A 25,348-nucleotide genomic window follows, 5' to 3' on the forward strand; every position below is an offset into this window, starting at 1 on the left:
AAGAGAGAGAGAGAGAGAAGGAAATTACAGGGAGTTTCTGCCATGGGGAAGTGGGTTAAGCATCTGACTGCGCTGTGGCCCAGTGCAGTGGGTTAAAGGGTCTGGTATTGCTGCAGCTGTGGCATGGGTCAAAGCTGAGGCTCAGATTCATCCCTAGCCTGGGAAATTCCATATGCTGTGGGTGCAAGCATTAAAGAAAAAGAAAATGAAAAAGAAAACTACAGACAAATATCCTTTATAAATATTGATGCAAAAATATTAGCAAACAGAATTTAGCAGCATATTAAAAGGATCATATGTGATGACCAACTGAGATTTCTTCCTGGAATGCAAGGATGGTTGAATGCAGAAACATCAATCAATGCAATATATCACATCAGCCAAATAAAGGGGAAAAAACCCACATGATTATTTCAATTGATGCAGAAAAAGCATCTGACAAAATTCAATACACTTTTATGATGAAAACAATCAACAAAATAGGACTAGAAGGACGCTACCACTTCATCATAAAAGCCACATATGAAAACCCCACAGCAAACAGTACTCAGCAGTAAAATACCGAAAGCTTTTCTCATTATGAAAAAGGCAAGGATGCTTGCTTTCACCACTTATAGACAACACAGCACTAGAAATTCTAGCCAGAGCAACTAGCCAAGAAAAAAAAGCATCCAAATTGGAAAGGAAGAAGTAAAATCATCACTGTTTGCAGATGATGTAATCTTACAAGTAGAAAATTCTCAGAATGCCACAAAAAAGCTGTGAGACCTGACAAAGGAGTTCCACGAAGCAGCAAGATACAAAGTCAACACATAAAAATCAGTTGCACTTCTGTATATGAACAATGAAGGATCTAAAAGGAAATGACAAAAACAGTTCCATATACGATGGCGTCAAAAGAATTAAATTCTTTGGAGTTATCTCAGTCAAGGAGAGAAAAGACTTGCACAATTAAAAACTACAAAACATTGTTGAAAGATGATATAAAATAATGGAAACATATCCCATATTCATGGATTAGAAGACTTAATATTGTTAAGAAATCAAATTACTCAGAGTAATTTACAGATTCAATGCAATCGCCATCACAATTCAAATGACTTTTTTTTTTTTTTTACAAAAGTAGAAAAATCCATTCTAATATCCATATAGAATCTCAAGGGACCCAGAATAGCCAAAACAATTTTGAAAGGGAAGAATAAAACTGGAGAAATTTCTCTTTGTGATTTCAAAACTTACTGCAAAGCTACAGTAATTAAAAGAGGGTAGTGTTGGCATAAAAACAGACAAATGGACCAATAGGGTAGAGTAGACAGCCCAGAATAAACCCTCGCATATATGGTCAAATAATTTTTGAAAATGGGGACAAGACCATTCAATGTGGGGAAAGACAGTCTTTTCAACAAATGGTGCTGGGAAACCCACATGCAAAAGAATGAAGTTGGACCCTTACCTCACACCATATACAAAAGTTAACACAAAATGGGTCAAGGACCTAAATGGAAGACCTGAAACAATAAAATCCTTAGAAGAAAACAAAGGACAAAATCTTCATGGCACTGGATTTGGCAGTGATTTCTGAGATACGACACCAAAGGCGCAGACAACAAAAGAAAAATGGACAAAGTGGACCTCACGGAAACTGAAAAGGGTTTTACATCAAAGGACATCATGGAGGGAATTCTCCTTTGAAGCAGTGGGTTAAGGGTCTGGTGTTGTCACTGCTGTGGCTCTGGTGATGGCTGTGCCACAGGTTCAATCCCTGGCCTGGAACTTCTGCACTGCGGGTGGAGTCAAAAAAGAAAAAAAAAAAAAGACATTTTCTATAGAACAAAATGACAACCCTCAAAATGGGAGAAAATATTTGTAAATCATATATCTGATAAAGGGTTAATATCCGGAATACATAGAGAACTACTAAAATTCAACAACAGCCACTCCCCCCCAGACCAACAACCAAATTCAAGATGGGCAAAGAACTTAATAGGCATTTCTCTAAAGAAGACATACACAGGGCCAGCAAGCACATGAAAAGATGCTCCCCCTCACTAGGCACTAGGGAAACACAAAACTACAATGAGACATCACCTCATACCCATCAGGACGACTTCCGTCAAAAAACAGAAAGCGACAAGTGGGTGAAGATGCGGAGAAGCTGGGGCACGTCCCGTCGGTGGGAATGTAAAAGGGTGCAGCGGCTGTGCAAGACACCAGGGTGGTCCCTCAAGAAATTAAAGCCGGAACTACCGTAATCGGGGCTCCTCCCCCGCTGTCACATCCCCTTCCCCTTCCCCGGGGGACCGAAGGGAGCAGAACGCTTTTTTCCTCCCCTCCTTCATCTTTCTCTTTTTCTTATTTATAAGCCAGACATAAAGGCTAGGAACATACAGAAAAACTAGAAAGTGACCACGCAGGCCCAGGGGAAGGCTCGGAAAAGACCAGGGAAGGCGGTGAGGGCACATCTGAGGCCGCAGCTCAGCACAGGGAGCTGACGGCAACAATGAACACAAACAGGGAGCTCCCGACGCGGCTCAGCAGGTCAAGAGCCCAGCGAGTGTTCACAAGGATGCAGGTTTGATTCCTGGTCTCTCTCAGTGGGTTAAGGATCCGGTGTTGCTGAAAGCTGTGGCGCAGGTCACAGATGCAGCTCTGATTCAGCCCCTAGCTTGGGAACTTTCTATGCCACAGGTGCAACCCTTTAAAAAGAAAAAGAAAAACCAAAACCAAAACCAGACAGAAACAATACCAAAACACAGCAAATCCTGGGGAAGGGGAAAATCTGATTTCCAGAGCTACCACATTATTAGATTCAAATATCCAGCGTTCCACGGTCATACAAAGAACCAGAAAGCATCGTTCATTGAAGGGAAAAAATAAACCACTAGAAACAGTCCCTCAAAGAGACTTGACTGCAGGTCTACTTGACAAAGACTTTAACACAAGAACTAAACGAGGACGTAAAGAAAGTCCAGACAATGACACGTGAACAAAATGGAAATATCCTCAAAGAGACAGAAAACCTGAAAAGAAACCAAAAATATCCCGGACAGAAAAGTACAGCAACTGACACGAGGACAGGGGACAGGGGACAGTCAGCGAGCCTGACGACAAAACGATGGGAATCATCGAGGCCGAGGAACCAAGGAAAAGCCCTGACGAAACAGGATCAGCACCTGGGGCCCGCGGCGCAGCCCCTGCGAACCAATACACGCATCCTGGGCACCCTGGGAGGAGGAGAGCCAAGGGCAGAGAGAATATTCAACTCCTGGTCTGGGAACTGAGCTCCCGCATCAAGCTGCTGCCACGTCAAGCCGCTGCACGATGCAGAAAAGAAAAAACCCAAAACAAGGAAACCTGCACTTCTCAAAAGTGAGAAAGACATCAAGACGTTCCCAGATAAATAAGAGCCACGAGACTTCATCTGCACTGGAGGTGCCTGCAGGCCACACTCAGGTGAGTCCTGCAGGTGAGATGAAGGGCAGCAGACAGACGGTAACTGGAAGCTTCAGGGGGACACGAAGGTCTCAGCAGAGGGAAACACGGGCAGTTATGAGAGCGGCTATCAGGAGCGGTGGTTACAATTGTACTTTTAGCATCCTGTGCCTCCCGCTGGATTTAAGACACCCATACCTTTTTTGTGTGTCTTTTTAGGGCCGCACCTGCAGCATATGGAGGTGCCCAGACCAGGGGCTGAATTGGAGCTGCAGCTGTCGGCCTACACCACAGCCTCAGCAACGTGGGATCTAAGCCGTGTCTGCGACCTACACGACAGCTCACAGCAATGCCGGATCCTTAACTCACTGAGCGAGGCCAGCGATCAAACCCACGTCTTCATGAATACCAGTCAGATTCGTTACCGCTGAGCCATGACGGAAACTCTGAGACACTCATATATTTTTTAAGAAAGCAATTATTAGTCTAAAAGCTAGCATTATTGTAATTTTGGTTTTTAACTCCACATTTTGTTTTTTATGTAACATAAAAGACTAATGTGTTCAAAATTTTTAGTTTCTATTATTGGACACAGAAGTTAAACAAATGTAATTCTGTGACACCAACAATTAAGCCAAGTGGGGGCGAAGCTATAAAGGAGCAGAGTTTTCATAAGCTACTGAAGTTACGCTGATAGAATCCGAACCAGCCTGTTACAACTTAGGATGTTAAATGCAGCCCCATGGTAAAACCACAAGGAATGTCAAGAACACACATATAAAAGGAGAGGAGAGGCTAAACCTCTCACTAAAATTAGACGTCAGTGCAGGAAATAAGAGACGAAAGCGCTGCAGGGCAATGAAGACAACGCCTCCGCGTGGATCAGCCTTAAAAGGAAGGACGTTCTGACACAGGCCACAGGCGGGGGGACCTCGAGGGCGCTGTGCTCAGGGAAATGAGCCAGACACAAAAGGAAAAATCCGGGTGATCCCACTTACATAAGGTACTTAGAGTCATCCAATTTGCAGAGACAGAAAGCAGAAGGGGGTTGCCAGGGGCTGGGGGAGGCAGGGAATTCGTGTTTAATGGGGACAGCGTTTCAGTTTTGCAAAAGGACGAGCCCTGAGATGGATGCAGTGGTGGTTGCACAGCCACCTGACTGCATTTAACGCCCCGAGCTGTGCACCTCAAAGTGGTTCATCTGGTTCATTTGCTGCTGTGGGTGTTTTCCCCACAGTTACGGCCTGAAAAGAGACTTATAATAACACCATCAAACGCGACGCGAGGCTCCACGGCATCCCAGCTCAAGAAATCCCCGCTCGAGAAGGTGGTGGGGACACTGGCGTGTGGACCACGTGACAGGCGACAAGGGAGAGTGTGCTCAACGACTAGCATGGGGTTACCAGCGGTTCCCGAGGCTGTACCCCTCTTTGGCCGGGCCGTCCGTGCTGCACTAGACGGGGGAGCCTCTCTCCCTGCCCCACTGACGGAGGGCTCTGCCCGTGGCCTGTCAGACGTGACACGAGAGAAGGCCCGACACGTGCCAAGGGATTCCAGGGGAGGCTGGAGCCCAGCTTGGATCAGCCAAACCACCACTCAGCTGCACACGCGTGACCGAGAGACAAAACGAGTGTAGCTGCGGTCGCGGCTGAATCTAGGAACCATTTGTTACACGGCATCATGTGGTGACCACGGACAGGAGAGACGATGCTGGGGTGGCTTCCGTAGGAGAATTTCCTTATTTCTTTGGGACACATGTGCAGTTTTATAAGGATGGGTGTGGGGTGTCACGGTATTGCTCCTTCACTTGGAAGCAGCCAGTGGAAACAGACGCTAGATGAGCAGGTGTGCAAATGCAGGTGACAACCACATCCATGAGGGCTGCACAGGCACACGTGTCCTATTCTTCCTGCTTTTCAGGAGTTTGAAATTTTCCTTTTTTTTTTTTTTTAGGGCTGCACCTGCAGCATGTGGAAGTTTCTGGGCCAGGGGTCAAATCAGAGCTGCAGCAGCCTCATCTGTGACCTACACTGCAGATTCTAGTAATGCTGGCTCCTTAACCCACTGAGCAAGGACAGGGATCGAGTCCATGTCCTCATGGATACTAGCTGTCAGGTTCTTAACCCACTAAGCCACAACGGGAACTCCTGCAATTTTTCTTAAGTTAAAAAAAAAAATCAATTCTGTGCAGCCAAGGAAATTACCAACAAAATGAAAAGGCAACCTATGGAATAGGAGGAAATATTTGCAAATCATCTATTTGATGAGGAGTTAATATCCAAAACATATAAAGAATTCATACAACCGAATAAAAAGTAAACAATCTGATTTTAAGATGCGCAGAGGAGGAGTTCCCGTCGTGGCGCAGTGGTTAACGAATCCGACTAGGAACCATGAGGTTTCGGGTTCGATCCCTGACCTTGCTCAGTGGGTTAACGATCCGGCGTTGCTGTGAGCTGTGGTGTAGGTTGCAGACGCGGCTCAGATCCCACATTGCTGTGGCTCTGGCGTAGGCCGGTGGCTACAGCTCCGATTCGACCCCTAGCCTGGGAACCTCCATATGCCGCGGGAGCGGCCCAAGAAATAGCAACAACAACAACAACAACAAAAAACCCTTACAGTAGGAAAAAAAAAAAAATGGGCAGAGGAATTGAAGAGACGTTTTTCCAAAGAAGATGCCCAGGTGTCCAAGAGGTTTGTGAAAAGATGCTCAACACCATGGGTCATCAGGGCGACGCAAGTCGAACCTACCGTGAGGGATCCCCTGTCACCGCTGGAATGGCTATGGGCAGGAAGACAGAAGTTACAAGCGCTGGAGGCCCTGGTGGCCTAGCGGTAAGGATCTGGTGTTGTCATCACTGTGACTCAGGTTCCATCCCTGGCCCAGGAACTTCTACTTGCCATGGCCCAGCCAAAAAAAAAAGAAAGAAAGAAAGAAAGAAAGAAAGAAAGAAAGAAAGAAAGAAAGAAAGAGGGAAAAAGAAGTAACAAGTAATAGGTGTTGGCAGGTAGGACGTGGAGGAGAGGGAACTCTTGTGCCGCGTTGGTGGGAATGCTGCTGTCACAGCCACCAAGGAAAGCAGGACGGCGAGTCCTGTAAAAACCAGAAGCCGAATTACAACACGACCCAGCACGCCCCCTTCTGGGCATTTTCCCAAAGGCGTGAAATCTGTCTCCCGAAGAGCTGTCCGCACACCCCTGTTCACTGCAGCCGAGACACGAAGCGGCTTAAGTGCCTGTTGACGGACGAATGGATAAAGAAGATGTGGTGCATATAGAATGGAATATTACTCAGCCATGAAAAGGAAACCTGGCCTCCATAACGTGGAGGACGTTATGCTAAGTGGAATAAGGCAGAGAAAAGATAGACACTGTATGGTCACCTTTATACATGGAGCCTAAAAACCCTACAACTCACAGATTCAAAAACCAGATTTGTGGATGCCAGAAGTGGGGGTGGGCAAATGGGTGAAGGGGGTTGAAAAATTAAAGAACAGAGGGGGAGTTCCTGTTGTGGCACAGCAGAAACAATTCTGACTAGGAACCATGAGGTTGCAGGTTCGATCCCTGGCCTCCCTCAGTGGGTTAAGGATCCGGCGTTGCCATGAGCTGTGGTGCGGGTCGTAGACGTGGTTCGGATCTGGCGTCGTCAGGGCCATTAGACCCCTAGCCTGGGAAACTTCATACGCCATGAGTGCATCAGGGAGACCCAGCGCCTCTGAGGTGAGCCCTGGGTCTCCTCCCACCGAGGGCCCCACAATCGGGGCTGCTCTCAGCGCGGGCCACCCACCCCCGGGGCCTGCTCATTCCTGACTCACCGAGCACTTCCTGGTGGAGCATTTCAGGGGCACAGAGAACCCGCCCGTCTGAGTCAGAAATGAGATGTTTCCCTCCAGATCTTTGTTGACCTAAAAAATAAAAAGCAACCCCCCAGCCTGTTTGCAACTTGACGCGGTGACACCTGACACAGTGACATGGGCCACGCCTGAACCCCTGCCACTGCGGGGGGTGTCGTGCCCGCCTCAGGAGGCTCCACGAGCCCCATTCAGGCTGCGGGCTCCTAGTGGGTAGCTCGGCCCAGCGCTGAGTGGGGTTCAAATACATTTTGGAAATAAAACAGCCAAACAGGGGCTGGGTGTGGCCCCTTCTGAGGTGCCCTGCGGGGGCAGCAGAGACCTGAATTCCACCACCGCCCTCTCAGGACAGTGAGGCAAACCCCTCTTCCACGGTTTGGTTTGGGGACCGACACTCACCACGGGCTTGAAGGTGACAAGCACCTCGCAGGACATGCCGGCAGACATGGGACCAGGTGGATCGAAGCTGCAGGACAACACAGGAGGTGAGCGCCCAGCAGGGAGGCAGCATTTGAGGAGACAAGGCCGATAAATGTCCACCGTCGCTCATAAAACTGAGCCCTCAGCTCGGGAACCACAGTGACCTCCGAGCAGGTCTAAGGAAGGTCAGGCCGCACCAGACACCTTGAGGAGGAGACGCAGGGCCCAAGAGTGGGGCGAGGAGGGCTGGACGGCCTGCAGAGCGCGGGTGGACAGAGAAGTGCCCACCCGCCCATCCGCCCCGGCGGGGGAAAGCAGAGCACAGAGGGTGACAGCCTCAAGAGTCGAGCGGAAATGCTGCCAACAGGACACTTTTGTTCCGGCTCGGGGAGCTGGCTTCAGGTGCCGGAGGCAACGGGACCACCCGAATCCGGCCTCTGCCGACAGGTCAGCAGAAGAACTAGCAAAGCACCAGGAAACCGCACGCTGCCTGTGGGCCCGGAAGACGGGACAAATCGGCCGTGAAAACGCAAGCCTCTGAGGCAAGAGAGAAGGGGACGGCACGACCTCCCCGAGACTGGCCGAGCCCGGGCTGTGGCACCTGAGGGAGGTCCCCCTGTGCACACGGGGCAGGGCCCTGGGGCTGCAGCCCCCACACAGCTCCAGCACCCAGAGCTGGAAACTCAGAGCTCCCGTGGGCCTCCAAACTGATGACCGAAACCAGGAAGCAGCAGAGGAGAAAAGACTTTTTTTTTTGGGCTGCGTCCCTGGGGTGGAAGTTCCAGGGCCAGGGATGGAACCTGCACCATGGCAGCGGCCAGAGCTGCTGCAGTGGCAATGCCGGATCCCTAACCCGCTGCACCACCAGGGAGCTCCAGAAAAGACAGTCTTAACAGCAAAGGCAAATGCCCAGGAGCAGAAGGAGCGAGGGACCCTGCAGAAGACGCTGTGAAGGTTGTTGTGAGACAGCGAGGGAGACAGAAAATAGGGAAGAAGAAAGGGTGACAGCGACCAGAGAGGAAGCCACAGAACGAGAGGATCCAACTCAGGCGTCAGCGTGTCTCCGAGAAGGAAACTGGAAGCAGGAGCAGAGTCAAACCATGAAGTCAGAGTTCAAGTCCTCAGGCCCGAGATCAGAGACGGCGCTAACCTCCACCCCGAACAGGCCCAGAGCGGCCAAGCTCCAAACACCGGTGGGGAAAACCATTTGCTGGGGAGACAGAACAAGCTCAGCTCAGGAAAGGGGAGGCCCCCCTCCCCAAGGACCCCAGCTGAGGGCTTCAGGCCCAAAGTGAGGCTCAAGTTAAAAGGCCGAGGAGGGGGCTCGGCTGACCCGGCCCAGCCTACTCGACGCGGACGGAGTCCCGCAGGCTCTCCTCCACGCCCGCCAGCCTGCAGTAGTTGATGGTGTAGGTGGCATTGGTCAAGATGACTTTCTTCTCGTACTCTCTGCCCACGTCAAAGTCCTGCGCAAACCGGAGGAAAAGTTACTGCTTCGTTCCCGGCGGCGGCTTTGCGGCTCTGACAGTCCCGCCTGGGAGATGGCTGGATGTGACGCTCTAGTCATGTCCTTGCTGCGCCCGGGGCAGGAAGCAGCCTCCGGGCACCAGCAGGCGGGAGGCCCCAGCAGCGCAGGTCCGGGGGCTGGTCCTCTGAAGGGCCGGGGAAGGTGCGACATTCCAGCCGCCCCCACCCCGTCTGGTTAACGCGCCTGAGATGCCACCCGTCTCTCGCCCCAGCGGCCCCCGGGGCTGCTGAAAGGCCCCTCCCGAGAGACCCAGCCAGCAGAGGCCCGAGTGGCGGCTGCACCCCAGGCCCACCTTGAAGTGGATGAGCTGGGGCTTGCTGTTGAAGGGCCTCCCTCTGAACTTGCGCCTGGACGCCACCTGCCTGCGGGGCGCCCCGCTGCGCAGGCACCGGATCGTGCGCGCCAGCAGGTCCTGGTCCGTCTTCGTCCCGCCCACAGGCTTCCGGCCCGCGTCCGCCTGGGGCACCTGGGATGGCACCGGGACAGACGCGCCACATGGGGGACGTGCGGGGGCCGTGGAGTTCCGCGAGGCTGGCGGAAGAGGAACGCGGGCCCGGGCGGAGCCGGCCAGGCCCCAGCCGATGCCCGGGACGGAACGGCCGAGGGAGCGTTCCAGATTTTTAAATCACGCCAAGAGAACATGTTTGGAAAGTTCTACAGGAAGCAACACTTTCTCAAGTGGACAAGAAGCTGCTTCCTGATCAGCTCGGTGACCTGGAGAGCGGGGGGCAGGGCGGGGGCAGGCGGAGGCTTCGGGCGGGTACCTGGTGTGGCGAGGCCTCTTGGCTCCAGAGCCCCGGGATCTCCGGCCTCACCAGCGGCTCTTCCTGCCAGCCCGGGCTGCTGGGGTCCACCTGCACGGACTCGCTGGAGATGGCCGGCGCCAGCACAGTGGCTCGCGGGGACGGAAGACTGTCCTCCTGGGGGCCAGGATGGGAGAATGATAGCTTATGCAGAAAACGGGGCACACACGAGGGGAAGAGGAGAGCCCAGGCCTGGGGCCCCGCCCGGCGGACAGCCCGTCCGAGGCTTCCAGCTCTTCCCTCAGGGACCAGAGTGCATGGTTTGTCACTGTTTTAAACAAGCATCTTAACACACCATGAGACCTCTCCAAACCAGGAGTGCACGAACTACTCAAGTTCATGGATGGCCCCCACCCCTTCGCCGACCCTGAGCTGCTCTCAGGCCAGACGGGGCCTCCCTGTGGGTGGTCAGGCTGGAAGAAGGCCGTGGATGGAGCATCCGATGCTGCAGGCCCCACGGAGAGAAGAAGGCAGGTGCCCTGGGGAGGCGGGGAGGCCCCGGTCAGGGGACCAGAGGTGGGAGTGGGAGGAAGGGGCGAAGTGGCAGAAGCGGGCTGCCCGGAGGCTCAGCGCGGAGGATCTGCGCAGCACAGCAGGGGTCGAGGCACCCTGGGCAGAGTGGAGCCCCTGCAGGCGCCCCCAATGAAGGAGCCTGGGGGCTTGGCTAGAGCCAGTACCTGGGCTTTCAGGTTCCGGCGCACAGGGGCAGAAAGGGGTGCGTCCTGGGCTCGGGACAAGGCCCCGACGTCCCTACCCCACACCCTCAGGGACAGGTGAGCAGGTCACCTGCGTGGGCGATGGGTACAGAGCTGGCCATTGGCGAGATGAGTGAGTGAAGGAGGACAGAGGCCTGTTTCCTGGGTGAAGAGGCAAGAGGGGGGACCAGCTAGACCGCCTGGCTCTGATATCTGGGGACAGGTCAGGGGGCCTGAGCCAATCCTGCTCCAGGGGACGTGTGGCTGTGGGCTTCCCCACCTGCTGGCAACCCCAGGGGCTGCCTCCCAAGGAGGGTGAGGCGCCAGACACCCCCTGTCTGCTTGCACCTGAGCCGTCACCGTCACTGGGAGAGTCCCTCAGGGAACTTCCCCCGAGCCTCGAACACGCACACCAGGGCTGGGGCTGCCTGGCCAGGGCAAGACAGCGCTGGGAGGCTGTGCACACTTCCTAGACTCGTGAGGAACGCGTGGCACAGGGCAGGGGGCATCCTGGGAGCGGGCGGGTGCCTGCGGTGATTCTGTGCCCCAGCTGGGATGCCCGCCCCCTGGCCTCGTGTTTAGAGCAGCAGCTCACTCACCAGCGGTGGGCAGGAGGGGGGCGCGGTGCTCTTTCCGTCGCAGACCTCAGCCAGGTGGCTCCAGGTCTTGTCCCGCAGGCTTGGCCGGCCTGTGGTTTTGGGGGGCGCCTGCTTCTTTCTTGCGTGCTCCCCAGCCTCCTCTTTCAAGATCCGGCTCACGATCTCCTGCTTTCTGAGCTTCTGCTCCTGCTCGAAGGCACTGTGGGAAAACGCCGTCTCGCTGAGAGCCAGCTTCCCCCAGGACCCCGGGGCTGGGCCCACCAGCCCTGTCCTAGGAGCACAAGGCTCTCTGTCAGCCGGGCTCCTGTGGGGCAGGCTGGTCCTCGGAGAGCCTGGGCTCCCGTGGGTGCAGACAGAGGGGGCCCAGGAGGGCAGCCGGACCAGAGACCCAGGGACTTAAATCCCCAGCCCAGCCCAGTGCCTACAGTAAGCCTTGACCCCATGAGCTGTCAGTCTCCTGCTGGGTGTTCCAGACTGGCCGGTGGGGGCACCTCAGCCAGGGCACAGACCAAGGTGACCTCAGGGCTGGTCACTCATTCATCCTCCATTCTCTCATTCGTTCCTGCTGCTCTGTGCTGGTGGCCCCTGTGTGCCGGGCCTGAGGAAGGGACCTGAGGTGGGTAGAGCCATCCCCAGCCCAGGGTGGGGGGCCAGGGTGAGGGGATGGCACAGGGGGCTGGGGGATGGCACGGGGTGGGATGGCACAGGGTGAGGGATGGCACAGGGTGAGGGATGGCACAGGGGGCTGGTGCTCTTGGGGCACTGTGGCCCCTGATGGGTGTGCTGCCCCAGCGACAGGACCAGGAGGCCACACTGGGCAGATCCCAACAATGATGACAGGGGACCTGGGCAGGGACAGGTCCAGGATGACAAAGCCCCTTGTGTGTGGGGCTGGGAGGCGGGAGAGGCGTCAACTGACTCCTGCATCTTGGGGAGCCCCCTCCGGTGGGGGACCTGGGAAGCAGTGTGGGGGACCTCGCAGGCCCGGGGGCCTTGAGGGAAGACGGGGTGTGCTGTGGGCTGAGCCCTGAGCTCCAGCTTGGGGGAGACCAGACGGCGAGGCGCTGTGTTGGATGAGCGCAGGCCCCTGCAGCCGCCGGGCGGGAGGAGCGTGTCAGGAGGGACCGGCATGGCTCACACACCCACAGGGGCTGAGCCAAGGGCCGGCGCTGAGGCCGGGAAAGGTCCCCGCGGGCCGGGGCTGGACAGCAGGCGTGAAGGGGCCGCTTGGTGGGAATGGGGGGGCCTGGGGAGAGGCAGCCTTGCCGATCGTGACAGATACACTCCCACTGCCCGGCTGCCGCCCCGCCCTCACCGGTTCTGCGCCTCCAGCTCCTGGCGCCGGCGCTGATGGCAAAGGTGCTTGAAAGCGTCCCCGCCATGGGCCAGAATGGCCTCCCTCTCGGCCTGGGCCTTCTGTTCAGCCAGTTCCGCCTTGGCCCGGCCCCAGGCGTGAAACTGGCGGAGGGTTTCCTTGGGCACAGAGAACACGGAGGCTGCAGCGTCAGCGGATGCACGCACACTGTAGCCTGCGGGGCGGGGTGGGGGGGGGATCACACCGGAGAGGCCTTCGGTGCACCTGCAGGAGCCCCCTGCCCCGCCCTAATGCCCCCAAGTGCCTGTGGCCAGAGCCCTGCCGTCTCCAGTCCAGTCCTGGCCTAACTGCCCCCCGGGGCCTGGGGCCGGGAGCTGGTGTCCCTTGCCCGGGAAGGCCCAGGGTGCAGGCGTGCGGCCTCGCCACGCCCGGGTCCTGGGGCCTCACCCTCCCTTCCCGGTGCTGGCCCAGGGGCGGGGGCTCCGGAGGGCGGGGCAGGGCAGGCCAGTGGCCTGAGGGTCCTGCCTGGATGGATATCCTGCCTGGACCGGCTCCCGAGGCTGTGGGGAGCCAGGAGGGGCCCGGGGCGGCTTCCGAGCGGGGCGCCTACCCGGCTGGCGGCGATGCTGTTCTTCAAGGCCAGCACCGCGTCCATGCGCCTCTGCACGTGCTCGCGGGACGCCAGCTCCGCCTTTCTCTCTCGCTCATGGACCCTGGAGGGGTGGCCTGGTCACGAGGACGGGCAGCCACGGGGCTGGAGGAGCCCGGCCTGCTAAGGACACGGCTAAGCCGTGGCCGTTAGCGTGGGAGGGAGCTGCGCGGCCCCGAAGGCGCCAGAACCCCGCGAAACCTGTTCTCTAGACTGGAGGCGCCTTCTGAACGCAGCAGCAGTGGCTCAAAACCAGAGACGCCCGTCTGGCCTTGGTGGACGACACGGCGATAAATACCAGAGGGTTTCCATACAAGGCAAGTGACCCACTCTGGCGGGTCTGCCCCCCACAGATGGCAGGAGGAGAGAGAGTCGACGCACCTTCCCAGGGAGGCCTTGAGGAACTTCATGGCCACGCGGTGGTTCTGCTGGGCGTCCGCCACCAGCTTCTGGTGCCTCAGCCCGAGCTCCCTCTGCAGGTGCATGGATTTCCTGCTGGGACGCGGGGCGGTGGGAGCGAAGCAGGGAGAGCACCCTCAGCGTCGGTGCTCGGGAGGGCTGCCCCAGGCCACGGCAGGTGGGGACGGCCCCGAGGGCGCGGCCGGGCCCCAAGGGAGCGGCCGGGGCAGGGGAGTAAGGTCAGTGAGAGCGGGTTTAGCTGGGGAGCAGGCGGGCAAGGGGAGGACGTGGCGAGGCTGGGGGACGGCGGGGCTGGCACCCACCGGATCCGCAGCAGCTGGTTCCTCTCTGCCTTCCCCGCGGCCTCTGTCTCCTGGCGCAGCTGCTTGGCCGTCCGCTCCCGGAGGCACCTCCCAGTGGCCGCGGCCTCCTCTCGCACTGACTTCCAAACGTCCTGCAGCTGTCTCTCCTGGGTCTCGAGGTGCCACATGGTGCTCCTTGCAAACAGGAGGCGCTTCTGCTTCAGTCGGCAAAGGGCTTGGCGGCTGGGGCACACCCTCCCCACCGCGTTCACCCCGGGATCCAGTACCTGCACCCCCCCCCGGCTCTGTCCCTACTGTCCTGCTGGGCCCGGGCTGCCTCCCGGTGACATGGAAGCCCTGGCCCTGGGACGCGGTGACCGCCCTGACGGCCGCCACACGCTTCATGCTCTGCTTCCATCAGCCTCTCGTTTCCGCCGGGACAGCGGCTCCCAAGGCGGTTTTCTTCTGTTTGGCTGATGACCGAGCCCCCAGCACAGGTGCCTTGCCAGCAGCCCTCCAGTGGGAACAGTACCAGGCGCCCCTTGGGGACAGTGGGCGCCAGCAGCGCGGCCTGCCCTGCTCAGCCCACACTTGGGGGTCCCCGCCGACGTCGCTGCGGACTGGGGTGCCCTTGAGCAGCAAGTCCCCGCTGGGATCTGTTTCAAGGGCAGGCTTCCGGTGGGCATGGCCGAGGGAGGGCTGGCAGGGGCAGCTCTGCGGACACCAGCAGGCCTGGAGGGGTGGCTTCTCTGCTGTTGGGGATGCCCTGTTCCTAAGGGAGCAGGGGCAGAAGGCCCTTTTCTGCCCGGCAGGGGCCCTCTGAGCTGGGAGCTGAAGCTGATGGCTGGACCCAGAGAAAAGAGAGGCCACCGCGCCCAATGGGGCGGGGGGGACGATTCGGAAGGGAGGTCAGGCGGAGACCCTGCCCTGCCCAGCAGTGAAGCAAATGGACTGGGGAGCCCACAGGGGTGGAGGGGAAAGTGTCGGCCAGGGGCCAGAAAGCTTGTGTGAGTGGAGAAGCTGGGCCCACAGGGTAACAGGCTCCGCTCTGCGCAGGGCTGCTGGCGGAGGAGATGCACGGGGACCACGTGACGTGCATTCTCTTGCATGTAAATGCACGTTAAACAGGAAATGGGAAGTTCCCCTTATGGCTCAGTGGGTTAAGAATCCGACTAATATCTGTGATGACGCGGGTTTGATCCTTGGCCTGGCTCAGTGGGTTAAGGATCCGGTGTTGCCGTGAGCTGTGGTGTAGGTCGCAGACGGGGCTCAGATCCCGCATTGCTGTGGCTGTGGTGTAGGCCGGCAGCTGCAGCTCTGATTTGACCCCTAGCCTAGGAACCTCCATATGCTGCATATGCGGCCCTAAAAAGAAAACAAAAAAACCAAAACCAAAACCAAAACAGAGAGCGAGAGAGAGCGCCAAGCGAGCAAAAAAGGAAATGGGCAGTCTGGCAGCAGCCACGCCTGCAGGAGGAGGGGTGGGCGGGTGGGCTCGTGGGGCCAGGGCCACGAGGGGAGGGGTCCGGGCTGTGGGCAGCCTGGCAGCGTCAGCAGACTGGTACGTGGAGGGACGGAGAAATGAGTGAAAACATCGAGGATGAGGAGAGGCAGGTTTCTGACGGTCCGAGAGGTGAGGTCCTAACCAGACAAGTGAGAGGTTTTGCCGGAAGGAGAAGGTGTGAACTGCTGGCTTCAGGACAGACGGGTGCACCCCCGGTCCCAGCTCTGTCTGGGTGATGCCTGGAGCAGCAAGGCCCTAGTAGCCACGGGTGCACAGAGCATCCGGCCCATGTTCCTAACCAGCATTCCTCCCCCAAAGAAACCAAGGCTCCAGACAGCCGGCTGGGTCCAGGACCGGGGTGGACAAGAAACGGGCTCAGACCACGTTGCTGTGCCCATGGGCTCAATGACAGGGACGTGGCAAAAGCACGCAGGACCCAGCCTGAAGGAGGTCCCACTGGCCAAACTGGGGGTGACAGGAGCATCAGAAAAACAGCGATGGAGTCGGTTACAACCCACTGAGCGAGACGGAAGTCGGAGCGTCCACGCAGTACCTAAACAATCGCGCAGAAGACAGCGCTGTCCTGCGGGACGTTTTAGGAGCGACGGATTCGAAGAGCGCCCTTGGGCCGCCGTTGCCACGGCGGATTCGGGCGGGAGCATCAGTCATTCGGGGCCAGGGTGTGAGAGGGATGCGGGTGCGTGAGAGACACCCGCGGTCCCCACCGCAGTTGGGTCAGCAAAGCCCCCGCCCCTGGAAAGGGGACTGGCAGCCACCGAGTGCCTCGCTGGGGGGCACCATGTGGGGGTGTCCAGGCCATGGTCCCGAGGAAGCAGCGCACAAACAACACGGGAGGGGCCTTTCCTGGCCCCAGAGACAGGGTCACGAGAGCCACGGAGGGCTGAGGGCGTCCTAACCCGAGGCTGGACAACTCCACGGGGAGTGAGGTGGCTCCAGGGTGACGGGGACATGGGGACGTGGGGACACGAGGGTTCCTTGCGCTGTTTTTGCAACTCTTCCATGAACTAGAAATTGTTTAAAAATTCAGACTTTTTTTTTTTTTTTTTTGTCTTTTGTCTTTTTGTTGTTGTTGTTGCTATTTCTTGGGCCGCTCCCGCGGCATATGGAGGTTCCCAGGCTAGGGGTTGAATCGGAGCTGTAGCCACCGGCCTACGCCAGAGCCACAGCAACGCGGGATTCGAGTCGCGTCTGCAACCTATACCACAGCTCACGGCAACGCCGGATCGTTAACCCACTGAGCAAGGGGCAGGGACCGAACCAGCAACCTCATGGTTCCTAGTCGGATTCGTTAACCACTGCGCCACGACGGGAACTCCTTTTTTTTTTTTTTTTTTTGTCCAGACTTTTTTTAAAGTCAGTGGTGGATGCAATGATCTGCCAGAGGCAGGGCGGCCGCCCGGGCAGGAGCTGGTCGGCGGTGGACAGAGCTGCCGGCACAAGCACGGTGTCAAGCACTGGACAGCGTGCAGCCACCTCTGCCCGGGGAGGGCGGCCTAGAAAAGGTACAGAGCACTTCGAAATCCTGCTGGTCCCTCGACAGGGACCGAGGAGCAGGAAGAAAGGCCAAGGACGCTGACGCCTAAGAACCCGAACACGGAGGAAGAGAAAAACACTTACAAAAGGGCAAGCTCAGCTACCGTTGTTTCTCTTTTCCCTGGCTGCGCCCTGGGCACGCGGAAGCTCCCAGGCCGGGACCAGAGCAGTGACAACGCCAAGTCCTTCACTGGCTGCACCACCAGGGGGCTCCCGGGCCCGGGATCAGGTCTGTGGCCTATGCTGCAGCTGCCGCAACTCCGGATCCTTCAACCCACTGTGCTCCACCGTGCCAGGCTGCTGAGCCCGGTGTGCTGCAGCGGAAACTCCCCACCTTTGCAGAGGTAACCCTGCATCTGCAAACCCGTCCCTGCTCGGCCGCCCAGACCTACTCGTTCTCCCGCAGCACAGCCGAGATCTTCGGCAGCAGGTCCCTCTCCCTCTCCAGCTCCAGGCACAGGCGTCGGGACGCTGCCTCCAGGCGACCCACGGCTGCCCTGGAGAGGGAGGGGCGGTCAGGGCTTCGGGGGCACAGGGACAAAGCCCTACGCGCCTCCAGGCCAAGGCGCCCCACAGCCCACTTGGGTCAGCGATGCCCACGCCTGACTTTCCATCAAGAGAGGGTCCGTCTAAACCGGCGCCTGGGATGGGCCACCCCATGCTGACCCCACACGCACCCTCCCGCCTGCTCTCTGACAGCCTCTCAGTCAGTCTTGGAGGGACGGGGAGCTGGTCCCCTGTTCCCAGCCCCTCAGAACAGCAGGCAGGGGGCTTTTGGCCCAGGAAGGACCCGGCACACACGCCTGGTGCATAGAAGCACCAGGAGACTGAAAAGCCACCAAGAGACCCTCGTGGCTGAGCCCACGCTGAGGCCTCCTGAGCATCTCCCTCTGCCCTTTCCCCATGACCATGTGGCAGCCGTGCCTGTCACTCAGGCCCCAGCCTGCCGGTCACTTCCTCAGGGAGGCCTCCCCTGCTACCCGCTTCAAAGTGCCCGCCCCGACTCAGGCCCTGGTCTCAGTGCCCGTTCGCCTGTCTGTCTCCCACACCGGAGGGAGGCCGGTCTCTTCCTTGCCCGCCCAGGGCAGCATTTGGTGGGCAGCGCCCCCCGTTCCCATGCCGGCCACACACCCCGGCCGCCCAGTGCCCCGGCCCCGGCCTACACATTGCCGGCCTCCCTCTCGGTGGCCAGCTCGGCGGCCACGATCTTCCGCTGCTCGGCGAGGAGGTCCATCCTCCGGCGGCAAGCTCGCAGCTCCTCCCTGAAAGCCGGAGCCAGAACGGGGGTGAGGGGCTCCCTGAAGCCAGGCCCCCTCCACCTCCCTCTCTGGCACCTCTGCCTGCTCCCCAGTGCCGCCGCTCCTCTGGGGAGCCCGAGGTTTTAGGGTAAAGTTTCCCGATGTCTGCAATTTTCCTCTCAAGGTTCAACTTTTCTGTTTGAAATTCTCCTCGGCAGTGGCCTGGGAACTGGCTCCACTGGTGTTACTGCTGATGAAACCCTGCAGGGCCGGGCGCCCACGAAGGCCCAGAAGGCGTGAGCAGGCCCGGCCGTCGGGGCCACCCAGCCCCTGGGGCCCTCGGCTGCCTCCCATTGGCCACTGGCTCACCGAGTTTTTTGAATGAAAAGGTCTTTCTCCTCGTGCAGCTTGTCCAGGAGGTGCAGGTTCTTGCGCAGCCTTGACGCCTGAATCCTGTCTTGGGTGGCTGGTTTCTGCTTCCTCTTCTCAGCGTTCTGCTCCCGCCCTGGACTGAAGGAGAAAGGGCCCCGGCTGGCGCCTCATCCCGGTCACCCCCGAGGACAAGGATGCTGAGGCTCTGCCCCCCCGCCCCTCAGCCCCCTCCAAGTTAATTACCAGGTGCTTCCCGGGCCCGGCCTGGTCTCCGCCTCCTCGCGGAGAGACTCAACCACCAACTCTGGATCCTCCAGTTCATCTCTTTCTAGAAATTGAGCAAGAGTTAAAATTTAAAAAAGAGTTAAAAGTTAAAAGCGGATCTAGACATTCGAGTCTGAAGTTCTCGGATAAGCCCTGACCAGCTCAAGCTGGCCGGGCAGCGCCGGCGTCTCGGAGCAGTGGCCCTCAGCGCCTGGCCCAGGGCACCCGGCGGGGCTCCTAAAGCTCTTCACAGGGTCGGAAGGACAAAGCTATCTCCATGACAACAGTGAAGCACTGCACGTCTTCCTTCTTTGTCTCACGAGTGCATAGCACCTCCCAGAGGCACCTGGCAGCTGTTACTGACACAGACCAACAGGTGCAAATGTGAAGCCCGGCTGTCTTCTCTCAGCCCGGGCTCTTTATGTCACATATGGGTTCATGACTGCTGTCGTGAGTAAACAAACACGAACTTTTTTTCAAGTTTACTTGTTTTTTTTTTTTCTTTTTTTTTTGGCCAGGGATTGAATCTGAGCCACAGTTTGCAGCCATTCTGGATCCTTAACCCACTGTGCTGGGCCAGGGATTGAACCTGAGCCCCTGCAGAGACAATACCAGATCCCTAACCTGCTGTGCCACAGTGGGAACTCCTTAGCTTTAGTTTTATTTTTTTATTTTTTGCTTTTTGGGGCTACACCCTTGGCATATGGAAGTTCCCAGGCTAGGGGTCAAATCTGGGCTGTAGCCGCCGATCTACCCCACAGCCACAGCAACATGGGATCTGAGCTGCATCTGCAACCTACACCACAGCTCATGGCAACGCCGGATCCTTAACCCACTGAGTGAGGGCAGAGATTGAACCTGCATCCTCATGGAAACTAGTTGGATTCTGTTCCACTGCACCACGACGAGAGATCCAGCTTTCGCTTTAATATGGTCAACACTGAAAGATATAAGCACCAAAGCCCTTTGGGTCAGTACTTTTTGGGCATGTAAGGGGGGAGCTCCCTGGTGTCCCAGCAGGTGAAGGGTCTGGTGCCGTCACTGCTGTAGCTCAGGTCACTGCTATGATGTGGGCTTGATGGCTGGCCGGGGAACTTTTGCATGTCACAGGAATGGCCAAAAAAAAAAAAAAAAAAAAAAAAAAAAAAAAGGAGGTGTTCCCTGGCAAAACAGTCGGGGAATTACTGTCCTAGAACTCACTGCAGACATGCAGGAAAACACGGCAAACACCACGGCTTGGGCTGCTCGCTCCGTCATTAAACCTCAGTGGGATGACTGAAGCAAAATTCTAGGAGTCAACCCACCATCAGAAGACACGTGGGGCTGACTCAGCAGAACACCTGGGGTGGGGCGGGGGGCGAGGAGGCGTTTCCAGGTCAGACTATCCTGCCTGGGGTCCCGCCTGGTGTCCAGCCTGGTGTCCTGCCTGGTGTCCTGCCTGGCGTCCAGCTCCGGCCCAAATCAGGGCAGATCTCAGAAATGGCAGATCATCTGTTGTTGTTGTTTTTTTTTTTTTTAACATCTAAAAGCTTCCAGGAAAAGATTGGAGTTCCTGTCGTGCCTCAGTGGTTAACGAATCCAACTAGGAACCATGAGGTTGCAGGTTCGGTCTCTGCCCCTTGCTCAGTGGGTTAAGGATCCGGTGTTGCCGTGCGCTGTGCTGTAGGTCACAGACATGGCTCGGATCCTGTGTTGCTGTGACTGTGGCTGTGGTGTAGGACGGCAGCTACAGCTCCGATTCGACCCCTAGCCTGGGAACCTCCATGTGCCACGGGAGCGGCCCTAGAAAAGGCAAATAAATAAATAAATAAATAAATTAAATAAAATAAAATAAAAGCTTCCAGGAACAGAAAACAAAAGTGGCCTCAGACTTGTCACTCTCAGACGTCTCGGCTGCAACGTCTCGTCCCACTAAAGGCAGGATAAGAGACGCTACCTTCCTGAGAAAAAACAGGGGTTTCCAAGATGCAGCCTCTCTGACAAAAGGCGACTAAAGGGCAACTAGGAAGCACATCATTTGCCTTCTCTGCTGTTGAATGAAACGTGTGATTGGTGACAAGGCCTCTATCAGTTACCATCGTCCACGGGGGGGGCTTCGTCCACAAGTGTCTCCTCAGGGACCAGGCCGGCGGCTTCCTCCATCCCGGGAGGCGGAAACCAGCTACAGAAAGAGTTATAACACCTAAGTGACAGTTTTTCAAAGAACTGGAACATTGGATTTCATCAGAATTAACAATTTCTCTCATAAAAGGACATTAAGAAAACGAAGAGATAAGCCGCAGACTACACAAAAATACTTGCAGCACGTTTATTGGACCGAGGCCCTGTCCCCGGGGAACAAAAAGAAAATCTAAGTATTGGCAGGAAGTCCAAACCCTGGCTGGAAAGGGACAAACACTTTAGGACAGACACGACAAAAGGCCACGGACAAACGGCTGCCGAGCGCGACATGGGGCCGCAGCACCGGTGCCTCGGAAACCAGGTCACGGTCACGAGGTGGCACCGCTGCACGCCTCGCAGGACGCCCCCAAACGAAGCCGCCAAACCCTAAGTCCTACCACCGATGGCCCAGCCGACTCTGGGCTGGGGTGCCGGCGCCCCCAGGGAGAGCGGCAGCATCACGGGGTCACGGACCTCAGAGCTGCCAGGAACACCGGTTGTAAAATTCCCACCAGACGACAGCACGATGCTTAATTATGCGACCCGATCCTGCTGGTCATCGTGTCGCAGGGTGCCCGGGCCTTAGTCCGCTCGCCGGACCCTCAGACTCATGCAGGCTCCCCCGCCGGCAGCAGCTCAGAAGACACACGCGTCTTCTCTTGAAAGAGCCCAAAGCCCGAGGCCACCGCGTGCCCACCACGTGCCCACTGCGTACCCGCCGCGGCCCGGAAGCCTCCGAGGCCCCTGTCCCGAGAAGACACGCACAGGACCGTTCACAGCACCGCACGGAACAGCCCGCCCGGAAGCCCCCGACAGTCCCCATGGTGACAGCAGGTGACAGGCCAGCGCCGTAAAGAGCACAAGGTGACGCCCTGAAACACGGGCTCAGGGAGCGGCGCGCATGGCGACCGAGGTGGAGGCCGGGGGGCGCTTCGGGCTGGAGGCAGGGGTGGCGGGGCCGCTCCGGGTCTTGCTCGCGGGGGTGCTTCTGCAGGTGTGCTCGGCTGTCACACTCATGCAGGGAGCGTCTGATTTGTTGCAGCGCGTCAGTTACAGCGGCTTGCGTCACCTGCCACCTCACGAACATGCAGGGCCACGGTTCCCGAGGCCCTTCAGAAGGCTCACTGCGCCTCGATGCGTTCTGGGAGGATGCCGGGAGCTTGACGTGTGGACCTCGGCACCGGGGCTCATGGTCTTGGTGTTGCGATGGCGGACGAGACGCTGAAACTGTAGACTGTGTTTTTCATTGTTTAACTGAGTGATTGCACCAGGGTGATTCACTGGGAAATAGTTTCAAAGCCTAATAATGTTTCCTCAGTAAGTGGTAAATAAGTCGATGTGAGTCATTTATTTTTTTAATGCTGCAAGGAGCTGTGCACTCGAGTCCCGAGAGGCTGGCTTCGAAGGCATCTTTTAAAATACCGACGGCATTCCTCCCCCTTCAGAACAGCTACTTGTCCCCCGGCCCGCAAAAGGCCTTCAGAAGACACCTGCAAAGTGGTCCAGGCTGTTCTGCCCCGTGCTCATCACATCACATATCAAACGTTTAATTGATGCCCTGGGGGTGACACTGGTAAGAGGCCCAACATCACAGACGCAGCTCCACCTAAGACAATTCCATCAAACCACAGACGCTTTGACTGTTCAGTGAAAGCTGGCAGTTCCAGACAGGTGGCCCCTGACCCCCTTTAAATCAAATCCTCAAACGACATCGCAAGGGTTCAGGGTTTCTGTTTTGTTTTGTCTTTTTGGGGCCACACCCTTGGAATATGGAGGTTCGAAGGTTAGGAGTCTCATCCGGGCTGCAACTGCCGGCCTACACCACAGCCACAGCAACTTGGGATCCAAGCCGTGTCTGTGACCAACCCCACAGCTCACCGCAACACCGGATCCTTAACCCACTGAGCGAGGCCAGGGATCAAACCCACGTCCTCATGGATCCTGGTCGGGTTTGTTACCATGGAGCCATGACAGGAGCTCCGGGTTCAGGTTTTTAAATACAGGAGTCTGCAAGGACGAGGCACGTAGGACAAGCGACAGTGTGAAGGGGACAGAAGCGGGCGGGGAGGAGGGGGAGTGGTGACTGGCCCCGGCCCCGCACGCACCGCACGGCCTGCGGTCAGGAGCCCCCTCCAACATGCGTGCGAGGCAGGGTGAGAGATGTGCTGACACTTGGTCAAGAAGCAGGCGGCAGTCCTGTGCTGGGAATCAATCGGCTATCCAAAAAAGTTAGAAAAACTGGATTTTCATTGTCTTCAGCACCTTAGAGAATTGACAGGAAGAAAGAATCAGGTCACGGTCTAGGTGATAAAGAATCTGATCAAAGTAGATCAAAATACCACCACCAATAACAACGAACATCTAACCGTATACATTTAAAAACGAATTCTGAAACAACATCGTACAGAAGCCTTGCATTTTAAAAGTCAGAAAAGGATGCACTGTAGAGAAACCCTAGATAGGAAGCCGCTGGAGGTATCTAGAAACGATGAAAGTTCTCCGGGCAAACAGCAGTACCAGCAGGAAGCGGGTCGTGTCACAACCAGAGGTTCAGCTCCCCAGGAAGGTCCACCAGGATTAAATCCACGGAACAGACAAAGCGAAGATGAACAGAGTGGGGAGGAGGAGCTGAAAGCACAGCGCCTGGTGGGAAAGTCTTGCGCACGCCCCTCGGGGACTGAGGGCGAAGCAGACAGAGTCAGACCCTGGTGCCACATTCGTGTAAGCAGCCCAGCACAGACGGAACCCCGAAAACCCGTCTGTACCTGGAACATAAACAGCAGCTGTAAACCTTTAAACCCCTCGCAGAATATTTACAAAACCCATCTACTGGCCCCAAAGCAGGACTCAACACATTTCATTTCTTTCTTTTTCCTTCTGTCTTTTGTCTTTTTAGGGCTGCATCTGTGGCATATGGAGGTTCCCAGACGAGGAGTCAAATCGGAGCGACAGATGCCGGCCTGCACCACAGCCACAGCCACGCCAAATCCGAGCTTCCTCTGCGACCTACTCCGCAGCTCATGGCAACACTGGATCCTTAACCCACGGAGTGAGGCCAGGGATCGAATCTGCCTCCTCGTGGATGCTACTCAGATTCGTTTCTGCTGATCCATGAGAGGAACTCCTGATACATTTCAAAGAACTAAAATCTTGCAAAGCTTGTTCTCTGACCAAACGGATCAGCCCAAATCAGTAACAAACAGTGACAATGTGGCCAAGACAGCGGGGCAGGATGACCCGGGCCCCCTCCCCCCGCCAGAATCACTACCAAGTACAGAGCAACTGATGAGCGAGACAGAGCCTGGCAGAAAAGACCAGCAGACGATGTAAAGAATGCCCACGATGAGGCAGGGGAGGGAGGGAGGGGTGTAGCCAAGACCCCAGCCCCAAGTGGGCGACTCGCCCTGGGAGGGTCGTCACAGCGGCAGAGGGTCTCCCCAGGGAGCGAGGGGTCCGAAGCCCACATCAGGCTCCAGCCTGGGGTCCAGCTCGCCCCTAGACGAGCCCCTAGAACACACAGCTTTGAGGCCAGCAGGGCTCACTTGGGCGGGCCAGCGGGCTGGGGCAAGTGGAGACGCCACTGTTAGGCACACGGACTCTCACACTCCAGGACCCAGGGCAGCAGCGGGCATCCGGCAGGGGCTGGGCCAGATGCACCTGCTGACCTCGAACAGCCTCCCGGGGCGCGTACCCTGGGGACACTCGTTCTGGGAGCTCGTTCCACCACCTGGACACTGGTGCTGGCAGGGCCACCGTGGAATCTTCCCTGGAGCCCGTTAGCGCCGGACCCAGCGTCCCACACCAGGGCCAGGACCAGCTTCACCCACCGGTGGGCAGGCATCAGCCACCAGACTCCCTGGCACCAGCCCTGCCCACCAGTGGGCCGGCACACCCATGCCAGGGATCTGGCTTCACCCGCCAGTGGGCTGGCACTAGTCCTAGGACTGCCTGGGCCTCGACTCCACTCACCAGTGGGCTGACACCAGCCCAGGACCACCAGAGCCCCTGCCATGTCAGGACCCAGCCCACCCGCCAGCAGGCCAACATCAGTTCCAAGACACGTGGGGCCCCTCAGCCACCTGCCCTGGCATCTGGCTTCACTTACCAAGAGGTCAGCCCTGTTTTGGGACACCCCAGGCCCCAGAGCCAGCCATGTCAGGAAGCAGTGCCACTCACCAGTGAGCTTATGCCAGCTCTAGGACCCCCAGAGCCCTGCAGCCATCCACCCTGGAACCTGGCCCCACTCACCGGTGGGCCAGC

General features: G+C 57.3%; 1 protein-coding gene across 4 annotated transcripts in view; it reads right to left on the reverse strand.

The window, feature by feature from the left end:
- The window catches only part of CFAP74 (cilia and flagella associated protein 74), a 62,889-nt gene that overhangs the window by 29,583 nt on the left and 7,958 nt on the right, over positions 1–25,348 (reverse strand). For 3 of the 4 annotated variants that reach the window (XR_002344845.1, XM_021095194.1, XM_021095192.1), the window contains exons 3-17: positions 21,004–21,089; positions 18,908–18,992; positions 18,662–18,802; positions 18,218–18,316; positions 17,447–17,551; positions 14,018–14,191; positions 13,677–13,790; positions 13,257–13,359; positions 12,647–12,804; positions 11,332–11,530; positions 9,999–10,154; positions 9,527–9,700; positions 9,054–9,172; positions 7,686–7,752; positions 7,251–7,340 (exon numbers count right to left, since the gene is read on the reverse strand). Coding sequence is in view for 3 of the 4 variants with exons in the window: in XM_021095194.1 (XP_020950853.1) it covers positions 7,251–7,340; positions 7,686–7,752; positions 9,054–9,172; positions 9,527–9,700; positions 9,999–10,154; positions 11,332–11,530; positions 12,647–12,804; positions 13,257–13,359; positions 13,677–13,790; positions 14,018–14,191; positions 17,447–17,551; positions 18,218–18,316; positions 18,662–18,802; positions 18,908–18,992; positions 21,004–21,070 (1,851 nt within the window). In the remaining variant the exon portion in view is untranslated. The remainder of the gene's footprint in view (positions 1–7,250; positions 7,341–7,685; positions 7,753–9,053; positions 9,173–9,526; positions 9,701–9,998; positions 10,155–11,331; positions 11,531–12,646; positions 12,805–13,256; positions 13,360–13,676; positions 13,791–14,017; positions 14,192–17,446; positions 17,552–18,217; positions 18,317–18,661; positions 18,803–18,907; positions 18,993–21,003; positions 21,090–25,348) is intronic. The other variant, XM_021095193.1, reaches the window with a different exon arrangement.

Source organism: Sus scrofa, chromosome 6 (genome assembly GCF_000003025.6).
Source record: "Sus scrofa isolate TJ Tabasco breed Duroc chromosome 6, Sscrofa11.1, whole genome shotgun sequence".
Classification (NCBI taxonomy): domain Eukaryota; kingdom Metazoa; phylum Chordata; class Mammalia; order Artiodactyla; family Suidae; genus Sus; species Sus scrofa.